This window comes from Hylaeus volcanicus, chromosome 5 (assembly GCF_026283585.1).
Source record: "Hylaeus volcanicus isolate JK05 chromosome 5, UHH_iyHylVolc1.0_haploid, whole genome shotgun sequence".
Lineage (NCBI taxonomy): Eukaryota > Metazoa > Arthropoda > Insecta > Hymenoptera > Colletidae > Hylaeus > Hylaeus volcanicus.
The window spans coordinates 19,890,920-19,911,472 of NC_071980.1; the positions used below are offsets into that span (position 1 = coordinate 19,890,920).

Here is a 20,553-nt window from a genome sequence, read left to right on the forward strand (position 1 = left end):
AATTATTTCCGTACACAGAATACATTTTCTCTGACTGGAGATTCTTTTTCGGGACTTAAAAAAAAAATCAAGGACGGGAGGAGTGTTTTCGTTGGTTCCCGAAAATCACCGTCGAAGGCTCGATGTCCTCGGCCCAAGTTACGGGGGAACTTACGGGGAACGATGTTTGCCTTGCAAAATAGCAAATGCATTTTTTATAAGCGCAACCTAGGCGACACGGTAGGTCACCAAGCGATGACGTCTCCCCTTAGGGACGATCCGCTTACGGTTTCACTGGTTTCTGGGTTAAGGCGGGACACCCTTTCACGGGGGACAGATTGCTCTGCATCTTTTATAAACCGCTGATCTTCGGAATTCAGGAGGTATCCGTGTCGGGGTTGCGGTTAGTCGTGCGAAAGGCGAACTCGCCTGGAGACATCCATTGCGCCCCGAGGGCATACTCGGTATATCATTTTCCGCGGAAAATTCTTTTCTTCGTAGAGAATTCTTCACTCTCTCAAGTTTAGAACGTTTTGCATTGATGTTTTCACTCCTCTAAAGCGGCACGGAGACGTATTCGTGGTATTCATCTCAATGTCTGACCAAGGAGCGATTCATACTACTTGGCACCTGTCTGACATATTATCGCTCCTTACTACTTACGGGGACATGTGACTGAAAACTACATTTGCTTATCGAATACTACGAATATTTATGCATTCATGACAGATTTAAATACACAAAAATGTACAAGGATGTGTATGAATCCATAAATATGTTAAATGTATAAAATACAATTCACATTGGAACATTTAAAAGACAATCCTTTAATTTACTTTTCTGTTCGTCATATACAAAATTATGAATCTGCATAAACATCCGCAGTCTACTTGTAACGAAACTAATATGAATAAGAATAAACGATATCCACGGAAATTGGCACTGAGTCGGCTGGCAGAACCCAAAAAGCAAAATAGACCGCAGCATAACCGTTACGCGCATCATCGCGTGTTCTCTGCGAAGCCAGCGTAGCGCGAATACGTCGAACGAGGTTGTGTAAATAATACTGAATCATGGAAAGGAAATGAATGCTTTTACCATAAATCTGGGTCTCACGTCCGTCCCGAGCCATTATCGCGCGAGCTCCGCGGACGCAGGATCTGGCAATGGCAAATCGCGAGCGGTCGCTGTAGAGGGGATCCGCGCGAGTAATTCTAATTTATGGAAAGGAAACGAATACTATTAGGCGACGGCTATGCTAATTTTCCTGGTTCATCGAACGGCGAGGTCGAGCTTCATAAATTACTCAGACGTCGTTCGCGCGTCTCCGCGCCACGGATTTCGATTTAATAACGCGTCTTTTTAAAATTCAGACGTCACGTGGCAACAGCTGGGTGACGGTCTATGAATCAGAATAACCGATGCGTTGTTACCCCGTTAGAAAACGTAAAATTAGATGGTAGACGGTGCCCCGACCGTGTATATGCATAATGAAATTCTACCCCGAGATGGATTTATTGCGACGTAGCTGGGCGAACGTTTTGCATATAAAATTGTTCGTCCTCCTCCAGTAGACGCGACCTCTCCTTCTTGGTTTGTTATTTTTTCGTAATAGAACATGGAATTTTTTTGTCCGTGCCTGGACTCGTAATTCAAACTCTGTCCGTGCAAGAGACGGGTGGAGATACCGTTCCCTATCTTTATTTGCATTTCATTACACGCTATTGTGAACTGTAGATGGCAGCATTTGGTTGTTTGGCTGAGGAAAAGGTACACGGGTTGATTCAGAAGATAGCTTGGGGAAAGGAGGCATCAGTTTGCAGTAAGGCAAGCTTCGTCGCTTAGGTCCTCAGTCTGAAAGCATTGCTTGATATAATAACTTGATATCTATCGGTAGTGTTATATTGATGCTATAGGCTTGGGAACGTACACACATTTGTATTCGTGGATTTGTACTACTTTCATAAAGAATACTTTTATCGTTCTGTTTAGTAATTAGATTTCATTTAACACGATCGTAAGGAAATCTGGCTTTGTTGACCTAGAGACTGTTTAATAGACATGATTTTTTAAACGAGGTTTGGAGAAATTCCATTCTTTAATTTGAATTTAAACGTGTAAACAATTGAATCTTTACTTATTGCGAGTCAATGTATAATCTTGTTTATGTCTTCTCTTACCCAGAAATTCATTTGTATATTATTACTATCATTCAATGTGTATTAAATATTATCTTTATAGTGTTAAATTATTAATATTACGTCAACTTTCGAATTGATCAAAGTTAGTTATTGAGTCTCAATGAAATACTGAGCAGGATTTAGAACACAAACATCAAATTGTTCATGAGTTCAAATATACATCTAAACTCCTAAGAACCTTAGCAAAAGCGTTTTGTACATTGATTGCTGGAAACAATCGACGAGAAGTTTAATCGTTCATTTGATGGGTAACTTTATCCTAAAAGATTCCAGAATCCGAAAATTACAAATCTTGTATTAGAAGTAAGGTGGTAAGTAAAATGTAGAGGATGGAAGAGTTCGTAAATCAGGAAACAATTATTAACCCATTCACTGCCAACTGCGAGGTGTCTCATAGTTTAAATTGATTGCAATTACTCAAGGGATAAGTTTATAGCACTTTGAGTCAGGAATTATTGCAAAAGGAGATCGTAAATATTCTTTTCAAAACAACAAATTTAATATCACTTTTTATTATCAAAACACATCTGTATTAAATCTTGGCGTCCAAGGCAAGACGCTTTAAATTTGCATTGCACTGAATGGGTTAAAGATTCATGTTCATTTTTGCAGTATAGATTCCAGTTGCACTATAGACTCCAAATAAAGATTCTGAATTACTTTATTGATTTACGAACTCTTCCATCCTCTACATTTTACTTACCACCTTACTTCTAATACAAGATTTGTAATTTTCGGATTCTGGAATCTTTTAGGATAAAGTTACCCATCAAATGAACGACTAAACTGCTCGTCGATGCGTCATCTTGTTCTCGTTATCTTCCTCTATCGAAATTACTTTTTCTTTTAATAGGAAAAATCTGAAATGGCTAAACTTCGATGGTCTGAAAGCAGGGTCCACCGTAACTTAGTTTTCCAGGAAAGAAACGTCCGATGGAAGCTTTCCGCTTGACAAATCGCAACATTCTTAAATTCTGAGAGCAAGAGGTCCTTACCTTCTCCATCAGTTCCCGCACTATTCCGTTCCACTCCTTGGTCTCAGGGTCGTAAACGCCGTACATGCGATCAGGCACCAGCCTTATGGCGTATTGAAAGCCCACCTGGTCGGCGATCCACTTGAGCAAATCGATGCAGAACCCCTCGTACCTCGCGTTCCCCGTCAGATTCTTGTCCTCTTTTACCATCACGTACGGTTTCTCCTGTGATAGGTAAGATTCCTTTGATAGATCATCACGAGCGTAGAAGCGAAAATCGGGGCAGAAGAAAAGGGAGGGGAGAAATCTAAGTCCACACAAGCAGTCATCAGATACTATAGTACCGATCAACCTCTCAAAAGATTCGAACTAGAACGCTTTTCGCTTAAGAATGTTATCGCGCTGATGTTCGCCTTTCACTCCAGTGAAATTAGTTTCTTTCCGCAAATCTTATAAACTATACTAGAGAAATCGAAAACTAAGTGGGAACTTCGAACGATTGAGTTGAAGAAAAATATATCAGTAACTTTTACACGATAACATGTTTTGACGATGTTTGCATTGCTTAACAGGATTGTTTAAACGTTCGGCGATATGAATATGGATTTATGGTATATTTTTATGAAGATTGAGAATGCTATATAGATTTTATTAGAAATAATGTAATACTTGAGTGATGACTAAAAATAGCTCCACAATTGTCCTGGCGAATGAAGAAAATTATTATATATTCGGAGATCTAGCAAAATGAGGTTGATCATCATTATCCCTAAAAGATTTGTAGAATACATTGTGTATAAAATTAATAACTGAACGTAAAATTGTACCTGCTTATATGGTCCCGTTTACTTGAGTAATTGTGTCAATATTATTGTTATGATAGTATCGATATACATATATTTATATGTATACTGACACTTAGATTATGAATTAACTAGAACTCACGCTGCTCAAGGGGCTAACGAGTCCCAAAATTATAAAGGGGTCGATCGTTAACAGCCCTCGGATATTTACAGAAGGGCAACAAGCTGTTCGCTAATGCAAATTTCCAGGGTAAAATTCCATATGTACACTTCACCATGCTTAATTAAACCGACAAATTCGAAGCAAACAAAGACATAATAAAAACGTTTATACTGCGCTGAAAGGACTCTTCAATATTTCCAACTTCCCTCGAACTCTGTAGAGCTTTGTTTTGAACGTAATTCGCGTAGTTGTTCCAGTATTATGCTGATTACCTCTATCGTCATAACAACCAGAGTGATATTGGTCGCCGTCGTCTCGTAAAAGGCACCCACGTCGGTCACGTTCACGCCAGACCCCGGTTTCCACTCTCCAACTTTCACCAGATCCTCTTTCTTCAGCTTCAGCAGGTCCAGCTTGAAGTTGTTTCGTTTCCCTTCGTTGAACTCGATATGTCCGGTTAGGCCGTGTAAGCCTGCCTGCGAACAGAAATGTTCGTAACCCTAAATTCGAGATCGACCTGATTTTACGACTGCTCCTCCGTGCTGACGTCATTCTAAAGGCTGATAAATTTTATAATTCGGAAAAAAGAACTTTCTATGAATGAAGTTGAATAAATTTCTATTTTGAGCAATGAAAGAAACCTTACAATTATTAACCAGTTACATGACCAAACATATGCTTTCAGATTTAACATTCTTTCGTATTCGTTAATTCGTATGCGAGCCACATTTCATTGAGTGTGCGAAATTTTTTTATATTAATCAGCACCTGTGGACCACAATCGCTTTAATTTACGAGACCTAATTTACGAGAGAGATTTTTTTTCCAATAGAATGACTACCATGGCCTGGGCGAATTCAGGTCCGTTATATTTTCCGCTTTTTTTTTATCGAACTGGGTTTTACGCCAGCCGACGTTGTAACCCGATTTCTCTCCCCCCTTCCGGTTCGAAGGACCACCGATTTGAAAATTCCCGGAGTGGACGAAATCGGGGGAACAATGGAAATTAAATCGTTCGATTTTTTACTGGGATTTTGTTGCTCTCAAAGTGCTTCCAGGGGCTGCAGGTTTTAAATGACGCCGATTGAGAACGAGCACGAAGCGTCGAGTACCTGCCATTTTCTGGCAGCTGGCGAGTCACGAGCACGCTGAAAATTCACAACGGTATGTTATGAAATGAGCTCAATACCCCGAACAATGTAGCTGCAACGAATAACAGCTGTTATGGCTGAGAGATTTCACGGTTACACGGTTAGGTAGGTATTTTCGATTAATTTTGTTTAGACTTAGGGTAATGTAGAAAATCAGCTTTATAAGACGATTGATTTGTATGTACCATTCGATAGGTTATATTTTGTTTAGATTTGAATATTTATATTGCTTTTAGCATTACAAATTTCGATAATTGAAATGCATTATCAGATAGTATTAATGGAGGTGGAGCTAATTATGTCAGCGATTATTGAGGCGCAAGCGATATTGTAATATGGACGAAATGCATAATTCATCACTTTTTTAATTAATTATTTCCATGTTCAGAATATTGCCAAATCTGTTGTTGAAATTCTGAACACGTTTTGGGAAGTCTGTTCCACTGTCTGGTGGCAGGAAGCGAACGGTACAATGGGTATATTCCGTGCTCTCGTGGTTCAGCGTTGTACTCGTCGAAGAGATTTCCCCGTTAATTCATTTCGTATTTACGACCACGGTCGTGTAAATCGTGGATCTAAATTTTCAACTGCGTGTTCTGAAACCGTGCGCGTGGAAATCTTTCGCGTGTTCCGTTCATTCATACTTAACGTTATCGAGCACTTCGCAGAACTCTGTTTATAAATATAAAGCCAGCGAGCCGACTGAATTTCTATTCACTTTGCATTACATCCTTTTATTTCAGGTTCTCATCGGGGAACCAAAACGTTAATATCGAACTATATAAATAGTCTAAATGCTGTATTACATTAAAAAGATAAGAAAAAAATAATTACGAGTCAACTTACACACAACTGAGCAGATAGTGAGAGACCATTGTTTTACTATCAATTGCTCTGAGACTTTCAAAGTCTGACTATACCACCTAAGTTACACACAGTAAGTGGTACAGTGAGGCACTGAAGGCACTCCAGATTAACGATTCGAAGGGACCAGTAAAATGACACCACTTTTGAGGCGTGTAGTATGTGGATAAGAGCGTCCCGTATACAGGAACCCCACGCGTTGCCAGAGTGAATTATGTTCTGAGGGTAGCCCACATAAACCCACTTACAAACGTTCACTAACACAGCATGCTTAGTACACCGTGACTGGCCGTTCCGCTGTCCGCGTCTAACGACTGTGTACCGAGCGCGGAACAAGAACTCGCGAACTTATATTTTCCGTGCAAACTTTTCAGGAGTTCGCGTGCCCGGATGGCTACGTGCTTGTGTTTGGTTAAGGGAAGATCGAGTGAGTCGACAAAGGGACGGCACGAGTATTTGCGGAGAGCGACGAAGTCGAGTAATAGTCGCTCGCGGAATGTGATTTCAACGCTTGGCTGATTCAATTTCGTCGCGAATTTATGAGCGAATACCTTTTTAAAGATTCCGCTCGCTTCCTCCTGGCCCCGCCTGTTTCACGCGACGCATTACTCGAATATACCACGTCAATTCGCAGTCCCCGACTCGCCGTCATTAAGGGGCAGTTCCCATTAGGAATGACGAATGAATTCTCTCTATTGTTTTCAAGATGTTCCGAATACATTTTTCCTGCGAATTTTATATCGATAATGTTTGAAGAATTACTGAAATCTTGCTATCATACATAGTTTGAGTACAGCATATCGCGTGCTATTATTCTAAAAGGGAATAATCAGGGTACAGATTTGGAAAAACTAAAGATTTCTTTTATACTTTTGAGATGAGTACAATTTAAAAATATATATATCTCAAGCTATGTTTCAGTATTTGCCTATTCTCGTAGATCTATCCTCATAGTTAACAAAGAGGTCTATATTAATAAAATCAGTAATTAAATAATTAAATATAGAGTATCCATTTATTAAGGACTAAATAACCTATCTCTAATGAGGTTAAACTTCGTGTCATTAGTCTGACGCCAGCGGCTGACTGAATGTCTGACCATAAGCGCCTTTATCTACTTCGCCGTGCGATATCCACTCACTACACAAATATTACCTTTAGCTAATTACGGTCAATTATCATAATCTCAATATTTGTTTAATATATATTTTGGCGATCTTTACACATAAATTAAGTACTTTAACACTCTTGACGATTTCCTTTACGTGCTTTTAACGATTAAATTGAAATCTGAAATTAGAACGGTATTATCCATAATAAAATGAGTTAATGTAATTAAAAATAGAGGATCCAAACGAATGAATTTCATGTACAATAATTATCCAAAGTTACACCTGCATCCTCTATGAGCTGAACAAAATAATCGTTACTGCTTAACTCGTGCAAATCGACAAACAGTTCTCAGCTTAACCACGGCAGATCTAATTTGAGATTCCAACATAATCGTATACCGGAATGTACTAATCTTCTCTAAGGCGGTGTGGTTTAATATTACATTCATGTACGTGTATGAATTTTGTTTTGGGAAATGTTTATCTCGATTTCTGATTCAATTTCAAGTAACGTACTCTTGATGATCTAACAAGAACGTGTTGAAAATATTAAAATATTTAGTGTGCTTATATAGGCTGATCAAATATTAATGAAATAATGGTCAATGTTATGATAATTGATTCTCGAAAATTTATTCTAACTCTATTTACTCCTACACATCGTAGAATGTAAATACTCTACACTAATGAGTGTCATTTCGTTCAAATAACAATAATAATTTATTTCTTTATATACGAAGTAACATTCAGTTCCATTTATTCAAGATTTTCTAGATCAACCTTAGACCAAACAGCAAAATTATGAATATAACACCTATTAAATTAAAAATTACGAAAGAACCAATTTATTCTAATTAAATTTTCTATTTTATTTGTAAATGTTTTGTAAAAGGCATGCATGATTCCAATACTTTTCTTCTTGTCCATGATTGTTTCATCACCTAATTCGTTCTCTAATTTAAGAATATTAATGTTCCGCTGACTTCGTGTTGACTTCCTGTAAATGTTGAATCGCGGTGCAGGAAACTGTGGAGTATCACGTGTTCGCAATTTGCATGAACCGAAAACTATGCGTGGAGCTCGTACATGGAACGCAACGCGGTGGATTACGTTGTTATCTCTTACTTTGTGGCCGACAACGGTTCGCGGCATTCGCACGCAACCTGCAACCCACCATTTTCCACGTTTCACAGCGCGAGTAAAATACATAGATGTTCCCTGACGCTTTCGCGCGTGAAATCGCGCCGTGGTTTGCGTTCCTTTTTACTGGAATGCTCTGTTCTGGACACGTTTATCGAAGATTTCACACGTTTTAGTTGAAAGATAGCTGAGATATCGCTTGTCTTTATTAAAGCATTCGATTCTAGTGACTTGGTTTCTTCGGTGTTGAATCAAAACTTTAGAAGATTTTAATTAAATTCAGTAAACAAGCATAATTTATACATTGCTCGAGAAGACTGAAGCGCAGGATGTGTTTATTAACATAATTCCGACATTTAATTCGGTCTAGAGTTTAGTTGGAGCGAAATTGTTTCGAAACAACAGATTCATAAACCATGACGAGTGAAACTACCTCCGCGAAGATTGAATTAACCAAGAACACAACATAGTTTTATTGGTGTTGTTGTTCTCGACGCAAGCGGATTGAAAAATTTCCATTGCATGAATTTTCGTGATGTCGTGACAATCGTGACGTCTTCCATCGCGACCTCGAACGTCTTCGATTATTCCAGCGACGCGAGCGAACTTTCCACGGAAGCTCGCGTTCAATTTTCTTTTCTATCTACCGTCGAAAACGAGAAACTTTATAATGGTGGGGCGAGAAAAGGAATAGGTGCTGAAATTATTCACAGGAAACCGACATTGCACCATGTTATAAGTTTCCGCGATGCGTGACTACCTTCCAAACGACGTTTTCATTCTGGTCACGACTTAATTTTATTTGATAATAGAATTATCTAATCTGGAAATACTTTAAGGTACTAATTTAAATTTCCATGGAAAAAATAATTCCTTAGAACTGTAAATAGTTTAATTTCATGTACATTATTCTGATTCGTTTAGTATATTTAATATATTTGTTGTACAATGAAATTTTATTTTAGTTTATTTTTTGTATTTGATGTTTGCTATATAATATAAACAATATTTATTAATAATTTCGTATAACATATTTTATTCTGGTTGGTCTAATGTTATTATTTATAATTTCATAGTTTCAAGTCGTCAATTTCGATAGAGGAAATTAAAAATAATCTACAACATAAAAAAATGATATGGTATCGAATGGTATAATAATGATCGAAATTAAGAACTGAGTGGAAATAGTCTCCGTAAAGCGCAATTATTATTGCAGTTGGCATCAAAGAGAATGCAATTCTTTGTGAAAATTTAATTAAATTTGATCCTCTGACAAAAAGGGAATCACCAGAAAACGAATACAAAAAATTTAATTCCTTTATGTCCGAGAACAATAGATACGCGATTTCATCAAAGTTTGACTGATTGATGGAAAATTGGATTTTTTGTCCCTTTACGTCCGACATACAATTTTTAAACGACGCGAACGAATATTTGTCAGCGCGATCGTCGTGTCGACAAGATTACTTGTCAACAAACTTGATACATTATTATCCAATTTCATTATATTTCAAAATGAATATTTTGAAATTTTTTACTCTTTGAAATATACTTTAAAATGTGTTTGAATTATACTTTGATATTGTGATGACACTTTAATTATAATTTGACATATTTTAGAATACATTTGAAAATGTATTTTTGTTACACTGTGATGCACATTTGCAATCGTGCATTTAATGTATTTTGAAATTGTATTTTCAAATAGATTCTTATTACATGTTAATGTGTTTTCATTAAATTTAAATGTACATTTTCATCCACACTTTTATTATATTTTAGTTCTCTGCTAGGTCTTTTGGATTTTAATAATGCTGCGAAATGATGGGACCTCGATCCAAGTTTCCATCCATACAATAGTAACTGTTTTCTCGTTCTTTCAGATACTTTGAATTTTTAAGTCAACAGGTCCTTTATTTGTAGCAGCAAGAAAGACAAGGAATCGTTATATACTCGAATAATTTCAGTTTATTATTAGTCACATCTGGTTGTCAGAACCCTTAATCTTAGCAGTAAAGTCTTTGTTTGTTGTTTTCTATCTATGTCGAGGTATTGCTCGGTTTTATTACTCGCTACGTTCAACTAACAAGTTCTACTAACAAGTTCGCATTCAAACATTTTTAGTACGATACAGTCCACTCATCTACATTCGTTGAAAATCTTGATTGATTTCACGCGTCGTTAAATCGTCACTAAAAACTGTCGACGCACATACACACATTCCCTGATGGGAGTCTCTAGATCAAACAATCAAAACAATACAATTCGTGTAATACCCATGAAAATCATGTAATAAATCGCTTTGTCACTTCGATAATTTTCAGTTAGCATTATTACGTTTCCTGCTACAAAGCATATGGTACCACAGCTTCGAAATTAGCAATTAAACCAGGTACGCGAATTCCAAAGCGAGTAGCAGCCAAACTAAGATCGAAAGTTCTCGTAGCTTGTATGTCTCGAGCTGCAGGTCCAGGAAGTTCGACTTCGTTTGTAATATTCAGTTAATAGACTCCTCTACGTGCCTTGTCCGTGAATGGGACGTGAGCTGAGGTACATTAGAAGCTCGAGAACTTGTTGTTGGCGTCCACGGGAAGCAGGAATTCGAGGAGGTGTAGGAGGAGATCGGTTTGAACGAGAACGAAATGGAAAGAACAAAGACACTTCGAGAATCGCGAAAGTAAAAAAGGAATACTTAAATAACATCTGCCTTTCCGCGCTGGCTTAGCTGGAGTTATTCAATCATGTGCAATGCTTCGCCTCTTTCCCCCAAGTTCAGAGTGTTTTAAGATTGAAAATCTCCTTATTTTCGAACAGCCGAAATTCATGTCCCGTAATATGGTGAAAAATGGTGTGAGGCGATGAAATGAGTGGGTAGTAACAGAATAAATATGTCCTGTTACACAGCTTGAAAAGAACAGCAAATAAAGAAGAGGACGCACAGTGTGATATTTCAGCGATCAAGCGGGACAAAACTAATGTGGTCCAATATTTCGGAACCTATTAGGTCGTCCACACACGAAGCTGCTCAAAAGAAATGTAATTGGTTGGTGATTATATAGCAATAATAGTGCAAAAGTGTAAAGTGCAAAAATGTGAAGTGTAAAGTGAAATTAGATTTAGTGAAACCTAGCTTCATGTTAATGAATTGGAGAATGAAAAGTGTAGATAATTATTGACTTACCCTCGTAGTAACACATTTATATCCCTGTTTATAAATATCATAGCAAAGGATTAGGATCTATCTGAACTATTGGTTCATACTAATCGAAATATACTCTATTCAGTCCAAAAAGTATCTCCAAGTCTCCGCAATATTGCGACAAACTCTCGATAAAATTCGACTGAAAAAAATACGCGTCCAGTACTCGCAAAGTTTCATCAAAATCGATACAGTTTGGATCATTTTTCTCGTTATTTCCGCGCATCGTGAATAGTATGGAACATCTGATATTAACCAGGATAACAACGAATTGAATAAATTGTTCCGCTATTTGCTCGGCGAGAGCAAGTTATTCCCTTGTATAGAGTACTTTGGCGAGGAAACGACGGAAAATATACGAGTACGAAGGCCGTGGGACAGGAAGCGAGTGCATCCGCAAGAGAAGACGGACAGGAGACACAGAGGACAGGAATGGGTCATTCTCCTAGGCTATTTGCTAAATACGCTGTTCAATTATTCATGTGTCAACGCTGATTCCCTTCTGCAGCTCTCCGCGCACGTTTGCGGCTTATCGCTGGACGCCTACCAATCTGGCTGCTTCCAGGTGGAATACTCGAGGCAGTTGCCTGGTATATTCACGGTTTTCTTCCCTTGTAGCCTTCGGGGCGTCCTTTTTTCCCCCCCAACGACGCAGAGGGAGACCGTCGCTCCTTGCTTTCGGAATTACACGATATTTGCATTAAACGTCTATTTCCTGTTGCGTCTATCGCGGCTTCGGTGCAGTACGTGCACGTAGGCGCGCACTATAGGTTTGATACAGCTGTGTTATCCACACGTCGATTATGCACACCCTCGGGTATAAGAACGTTGATTCTGACTCCCGATTATCCGATCACGATATTGGAAATTTCTGTACTCGCCGAGTGGGAATATAATTTCCATACACAGGCTGTACAGCGAGAGTAAGATGCTTGCAGGGAAACTATGTACAGAGTGGGGCACGATGGTGTATACTTTCCTAGAATTAATGTTACGTTAGTAATTTTGTATTGGCTGGTAGGTATTTAAATTTGTGTACTAACCAAAAAGAAAAGAAAATAGTCATGCATATGATAGACGATGTCATTATTTACTATTTTTCCTGTAGTACTTTCATCATTTTCCTTTTTGCAATGTAAAGTGCTCCAGATTATTTTTTAAACAATCAATGAATAATATCCCAATTATGTTGCTCCTAATTGTCAAGTAATTACAACACGTTTATAATTTATACTTCTATACTAATATCATAAACAGATAAAGTTCGTTTGTTTGTTTGTATGTAGGGGTAATCTCCGGAACTGAACTGATTTTTAAATTCTTTTCAGTAATAGAAAGCTACACTATTTCTGAGTAGCATAGGCTATGTTTTATTTTGATGAATATATGTTTTCAACTTGATATCTCAAAATTTGTAAATCAAGTCGGCAGAAAAGCGTCGCTTGGCTACTTTAAATGCGTTCAGTTGTTACGAAATACCTAATTACGTACTTGCATAAACATTACAGTAATGATTGCACCTACGCAAATAAGAATAGTAATCCACGGTATTCCACCAATATATATAAAATTATAAAATTATAAATGGTGCTGATACAGGACCTCCATGTGAATATTTGAAATTAGAAACCGATTCAAATAAAATTCAGTGGGTGGCCACCCCTCGAACGTTGCCACGTCACTTACTCCGACAATTGTCGATCAACTGTGTCCTCTTCAATTTACCCGAGCCCCGATTTTATCGTTACCTGTAGATCAAATATTTTATCGCGTGTGCTTCGTGTCAGCGCGACATATTTCATCACGTTTGCTCGGCCAGCGACCCGATACCGCGTTCGTGTGAGATTTAATCGATGGCCCGTGAGTTTTATTTATATGTTTCGAAAACGGATCAGTTTTCTGGGGCGCTGGGATGACTATTCCCCCAAACAAACAAGGGAAATTCGTTCCGTCATTGAATAACGCCATCGGAGCATTTGCCCACGAAAATTCAAAGCGTTGCTTCAGGGTAATATTCAATTTCAATTGTTTGGAATGTTTCACTTTTAACAATTTCTTCGTAGGCTATTATTTGAACTTGAAAGCTTTTGTTCAACATTAATTCTGCATGGTATCAGGATTGAAGAGTATATAGATATAGAAACAGACAACAGAGTGAACACGTTGCGATTCGAAAATGAATAAATCCAAGCTTTGTAGTGCCCTGGGTGTTGCATTTGTTTTTAGAATAATTTGAAAGGTGTTCTTTTTTTATCGAAGTGGGTGATTTTCAACAGGAAAAACGTTTCAGGAATATAGTACACTCGTCACAACATAAAATAGAAGTTGTGCGCAAATATCCGATGTCCCCGCATGTTCACGTTGTTTTTATGTCTAGAGATTGTTCTGTCGCGTCGGAAAAGCTTCCTGTGATGCTGGTATCGATTTAATCCTCGCCAAGAGGCAAGTTCCGCCCGCCTGGAAAACAGTAAACATCGGTATTCGTTCTATAGCTGGTAAACAAAAGACGGATACGGCCTCAACTTCGCTGGTTGATATTTCGTTTCATCGTCGCATGCATCGAGTGCTAGTAAACAGCTGGATATGAACAAAATACATTGATTTGTGCCATTAACCCCTTGACATATAAGTACGTGCGAGACTCGTAGTCTTGTATTTGGGCCAATTGTAAATATTACGGGCTTGGCCCGTAGTACATCGGTCGCGCCAATCGTAAACATTACGGGTATGGCCCGTAGTACATCGGTCGCGATTTGTAATGTGATCACAATCAGTTACATGTTATTCTTGGTCGCTAATTTTTTATCACTGATTTTTGTATAAATTCTAATTATGTTTTTGATTTATGTTATATTTTATTAATTGATAATAAACCTTTTGTAGTATTATATCTACCACAATTATTATTATACATCAGGTTGTAATTACTTATGAAATATTTCACAAAATTAAACCAATTGTATATTACACATACAGTAGTGCGTGATTGGTACAACTTAGGAACCTTAAGGGGTTAAACTTCAATGAATAATATTAACTCTTTGACCTACACGTTATATCCCGATTGATCGGGTCATAGTAAACAAGAAGATAGGAAATTCGAGCGGTGTAGAACGAGTTGGACTCGTGCTTATTGTTTATGGCCCAAATTCCTTACCACGAGTCTCACTCGAAATTGTAGGCCAAAGGGTTAAAGAAAATAACTATCATCAGGATTAATTCCTCGTGTAAAAAGAACTCAAAAAATCCTTTACCATTTACAATTTGGTGTTTTATTACCTAAGTTTAACTTATAGCTTTATAAAGAAATTGTTAAAAACAAAACTTTCCAAATATTAGTCCTTTGAACACGGATGTCCCCTATGTGGTGACCATCGTAAGTCTAACAAATTTTTTTAGTGATCCCACTGCAAACTAAAGATCCTTAATAGTCTAACTTTGGAAACGTGTCTTTTTTGGTATTATTAGACTTGATTATAAATTCTTATAGCTTCGTGAACCCGTAAATTCTTTATGTTTGCAGTGGTGTTAACGCTTCACGAAAGCTATAAGAATTTATAGTCAAGCTTAATAATACCAACAAAGACACGTTTCCAAAGTTAGACTATTTAATATAATGCAATTCCTGATCGTACATTTTGCTACGAGATATGGCGCAGAGTGCAAAGGGTTATACATGGTATGTCTATGAAGTATATAACTCAATGTCTACTAAACAAAAAATATAAATGCTCTAAAGAGTCCAACGACTTTATTGAACTTATCTCAGCTTTTGACTAGCTATAATAAACCAAAGAACTTCGAATAAAAATATAGCTGTACAATTGTTACTCCAGTATAATTCTGACCATTTCTGGTCGACGGTAAGTACGAGAGCTTCCCTCGAATAGTGATCCAAAGTTCGAAACTTCTTCGAGACATGTTCGTTTGTTCCCTCGGCCGAGCCACCGTAAACTCGTTTCCTGTTTATGCGATTGAACGCAATTAAGGAGATTGGAATTGTTGAAGAAGCGTCCAGTCGCAGGCTGCTTCCGCTCGGAGCCAGCAGGAAGACAGTAAATCATCTCCAGCTGAAACTGTTCGATTCGTACGGCTATACATATTCCGCCTGACGCTGCTTCGGGTGGAACTTCCAACTTCCTTTTAACTACTTTCGTCCAACTGTTGCATAATGGAATTCTTTGTTCGATTCTCGGAATAACTTTGAGCTTTTCTCTCATTGTCCGAGGAACTTCACTTTTTCAACATGTCATGGCGCTACGCTCTGGTTCCAGGAAACTATTCACAGCGTCCTGAATATGAACGATAGGATGTCCCGAAAAATTATAATGCATCATAAGCCTGGTGACGATTGCGAAAATGTAGTTTACATTTTTCTTGTTTGATTTATTTATTTTTAAAATACGAGGAAACCAAAGTTTGGGTGAGTTGGTGCCATTGTTGAAATTCAAAATTATAATTCTGTAGGGCAGTATATGCTGTACCATGGATGATTAACAAATTGGTTCTAGTTACATTCTAGTACTTGCTTCAATTACTAAATGGCTCGAGTACCCGAGATTGGGGACAAAAATATTGTTTACTCCATTGGACCGCACTTACCTCGATGAAATGGTAGTTCAGATTATTCGCTGCAAACAACAGCCCGAGCACGTTCGCAAGAACCTGAGCCTTATACCTCGAGGTACATAAACAGTATTAGACAAATCGGAGAAGTTAGTCTCGTCGGAACAAGCCCTGGATGCTACGACACCCCATGTACATCTGAATTATTAGAGCAACGCATGGCAGAAACATTTGGAAAAAAAGACATCTCGACTGTTGCTCTAATTCATCAAAGACCTAAAACAACACTTCCACTCATCGTTCGACTGTTAAGAGCCGAAAGAAATATAGAATAGAATTGAATTTATTGAATTGAATTTATTATAAATTGAAACAAGAATTTCTTTAGATTTATTAGTACTTTCAATATTGAAAAACTTCAAGACTTAGGAAGTATGCTCTGCAATGTTTAATTTATCAAAGACTAAAAACAGCAACTCGCTCGTTATTCGAATGTTAAGAGCAGACAGAAATTTATATTGCATTCATTATAAATTGGAATAAGAATTTCTTCAGATTTCTTTTCTTTATTTACTGAACCAATATTTCGGTAGATTCTTCAGTACTTCCAATATTAAAAAAATGTCAAAACATAGAAAGTATGCTCTGCAACGTCACATTAAAATCGTAAATAATATGGGTTAATGTTTTTCTTGCAAAAAATCCTCTAGGAGTACTTTTTTTCTGTGTGTCAATGAAAACAGTCACTTGACTGCTCCCGCCCGATAAATCTTTTTACGAACGTCGAAGTCGTGCTAGCATCGATCAGCTCGAGGAAACAGGAAGGAAAAGCGTGAAATTTAAGCGTCTCCGAAAGAATCGGTCCGTGAATTACGATAAAACTGGCCGATAGGAGAGCGTCGTTGCGTAACGTGCTTTGTCGCCCTGGTCCACCACTCGTTAAAAGAACCTTGGCTCGTAAAGCACCGAACGATGTACCAGCCTGGCCCATTGGTGGAATTTATGCGGCGCACTCCATTCTGTTACTGCCCTTCGACATTTGACCCAGATCGTGAAATAGCGCCGACTACCGATAGCATTAACCAGCGCACAGTAGGGCATTTTTAGATAAAAAATTTGACCAAAATTAGTTCTATCCTTTATTCACATATTTTTCAGGTAATGTGTAATGAGAACATAAAGTACTCTAACTGTTAAATTCAAAATTATGTGATATTGTATTTTGAGGACAGTATTTTGGAGGATATTTAACGATAAATATATGTACAGTTAATTGATTAAGCTTTCGATTAATGAAAACTTGTTGGAGAATTAGAATATAATGCATGCGTAATAGAGAAATATGCGAAGCAGCTGGTTTATAGTACACTAGATCGTTTGAGCAGTGTTTTTAAAACCTATACGCAACTAGACTCGAATGTCTGATAGTTACGAAGAAAAATATACATGTCGAATTGGGTAACCTCCTCCTTTTCGAAGTCGGTTAATCAAATTTACTACGTCGGCAATCTTAAATACTCGAGTGAGCCAAGAAATAATTTAAAAAGTTCATTAATTATCGCAATGATTGTATAGATTAAAATACTTTTGCTAAAACAACAATACATTCCGCGTGAAATACAAGTTACAGCCTTTAGTGGTCCATACGTTCGGTTTAGTTAAGCAGCAAAATTCTTGGACTCGTAGCACAATCATGAACCTGAATTCTAGTCATCTCTTTGATGCAAATACCGTGTGTTGCGCTCCTACATGGAAGAATAGTGTTATTTATCGAGGCTGCGACGACGAAGGAATTGTTCTGCCCATGGCTACGTGTAGAACGAACAGCGAACGAAAGTTCACAGGAATCTGCGGCACGGTGAAACATTGATTACGCGAACGAACGCAGCGAGGAGGAAAGCCATTTTGGTTTAATGAATCTCTAACGGTACGTGCACTGCGAGTCAAAGCATTTAGAAATATTAAAGGCGTTTGAGTCCGTCGAATGTTATAGAAATTTTTGAGTAAAAGGAGCCTTTAGATCAAAATACTGAATAACGTGTTGGTGGAAATACGTCGTGTGCAATCGAGATTCAGGGAGAGCATTGCTTGAGAAACAGCTTGAGAAGAAAATTCTTTTTGCATTGTACCCGTCCTTCGAAATTAGGAAAATTATTTTCTTGAGATTCCTTTGACTCTTCGAAAGTAAGAGAGCCATTCAGATGTCATTCATTATGATCAACGAGCCTGGTTGAGGCAAAATATTTAAATAAAAATGTCGAATGAATAAAAAATTATTCATTGATATTCTCTTGACCCATCTTCTGTCAATTTTTTTATTTAAAAAACAGAGAAATATATTTCTATCAAGAAACTATGAATTATACTAGTTCAAGGAATTTTTATGATATTTCTCATGATCGACTGTTAATATTATCTCTATTTATATTTTTATAAAATTGTTTGCCAGCAACCATTCTATTCAAACTGGAATAAACATTATTTGGAATACGTATTCTCGAAATAAAATACGTATCAAGTTGATGTCACAGTATTAAAGGATAATTGCTGGCTTTAAATCTCCCTTTGATCGACTCGTTCAGCGAAAGAGCGGTGAAAGAGTAAAACAACCACACACACACCACGCACAAATACTGTATTGAGATAAACATTTCATTTGAATTTTCGTAAATAACACACGAAATACGTATTTTTGAAATTAAATGTTTTGACGTCACAGAAGTATCTCAAAATCGCGCTTGAAAGAACGCTAATGTTTATGCAAAAGGTTTCTAAAGCTGAATGCAGAGCTTTCAAAAACGAGACTAAAATTCGAAATTTAATAACTAACACAATCGCAGACTGACCATTTGTTTCGCGTTTCCATTGCAGCTTTTAATTTTCGCGTTCAGCCACGATCGAATGGCGGTGAAAATCAAGATACGTTTCATCGTCAAATTCCTCGAAACGTTTTTCAATTCGTTAATTGAATTTATGAATTCAAACAAGATTGGAAACGCTGTGAAACGAAAGGGAACGCCATTGATTCGGGAACTAAATGAAAGTTCCATCAAAGGCAAATAATTCGAGAAAGTATCGCGTTGGCGGTATTTTCTTTTAATTAGCCGTGGAAACTTCGAGGCTCGAAAGTTTTCAGTTTTTTTTTCTTCTTTTTTTTTCAAGCACGCCTCGTAGCGGTAAGTGTATGAACCTGAACGAAGTCTCGTGGAAACGATACTGGCACTTATACTTTCTGCGAGCTGCTGGCGGCGAAGCGCTCGAGACGAATTAATTTTCTTACGACGAAATTACTTGCGAAAGTTTCCTTTTTAGTTACGTCACTTTCCACCTTATGTGCGCTGTTCTTAATTTTCGTGACTGCGTGTGTTAGATGGAGTTTCAGTCTTTTACTTATGAAGAGGGAAACCATTGTTGGAGAACGATCTTGAAGAAATTGTTTTTACTCTGATCACAGGTTGGTAGTTAAAGGAGAATTAATTTTCTTCATATTTCTATGTATACAATATGTTTTAGTTGATGGTGTGAGTAGATCATGAGCAAAATTCGTCCATCGATAGTGATGGTTACTTTCTCTTGTTTTTTTGGTTTTTCAAACACTAATTTGCTACTTATAAAAACTTTTTAAAATAGTAATATTTCAAAGAGGTTCATGTTGTTCATTAGAAACTTAAATAAATATCTTTTCTAGTAAGGAACAAAGTAATTAGTATCATTGAAGTTTTCCTATACCCTATATAAGTTACTCTACATTCTGTAAACTACATTCATCTTCAGCTATTCTATATTCAACAATTCCTTCCCCTTTTTTCCCTTTCCCTTTTACTTTTTTCATACTCGAGAACTTCACAACTTCCTCTATTGTTCATTTTCAAGTGGTGGGTTGTCTTAATTCTTATTTTGATAACTTTTTATGTTCTTGATTTAATTAATGCTTCACAAGCAACTTGTCTCTGAAAAATGATGAAATATTATAGAACGTACGTACGGCGTTAATGTAGTTATAGAGGGACAGGCCATCGTCCCAGGGCTCCTCCTTCTCGCAGGACAAATTGACAGGCCTCAAGTCATGGCTGCGATCCAACGCCGCCAAACCGTGCGCGAAAACCTGCACGCTGTCGTACACCAAAGCTGGTTCTGCCTGAAACATACGTTTCCTTTTGTGTGAGAAGCTGTTCGACCTTGTATCCTTCAAATACTATCAATTCTACCACGCGATAAGGAAAAGCATTCTGCATTAACACTTTTGAAAAATCGATTCAAAGAAATCAATCGAGTGACTGTCCAAATCAATTTATTTTCATTTGTCGAAATGAGTTCACAATAAACTTTACGAGAGTTATAGTCACACATATAGATTAACAACAATAACAACTTCCTCGAGTTCACGAGTCAAGGAGGACG

General features: G+C 37.5%; 1 protein-coding gene across 4 annotated transcripts in view; it reads right to left on the reverse strand.

The window, feature by feature from the left end:
- The window catches only part of LOC128876366 (glutamate receptor ionotropic, kainate 2), a 211,466-nt gene that overhangs the window by 42,538 nt on the left and 148,375 nt on the right, over nt 1-20,553 (reverse strand). For all 4 annotated transcript variants that reach the window (XM_054122677.1, XM_054122676.1, XM_054122679.1 and 1 more), the window contains exons 8-10: nt 20,138-20,290; nt 4,393-4,596; nt 3,176-3,379 (exon numbers count right to left, since the gene is read on the reverse strand). In XM_054122677.1, the coding sequence (XP_053978652.1) occupies nt 3,176-3,379; nt 4,393-4,596; nt 20,138-20,290 (561 nt within the window). The remainder of the gene's footprint in view (nt 1-3,175; nt 3,380-4,392; nt 4,597-20,137; nt 20,291-20,553) is intronic.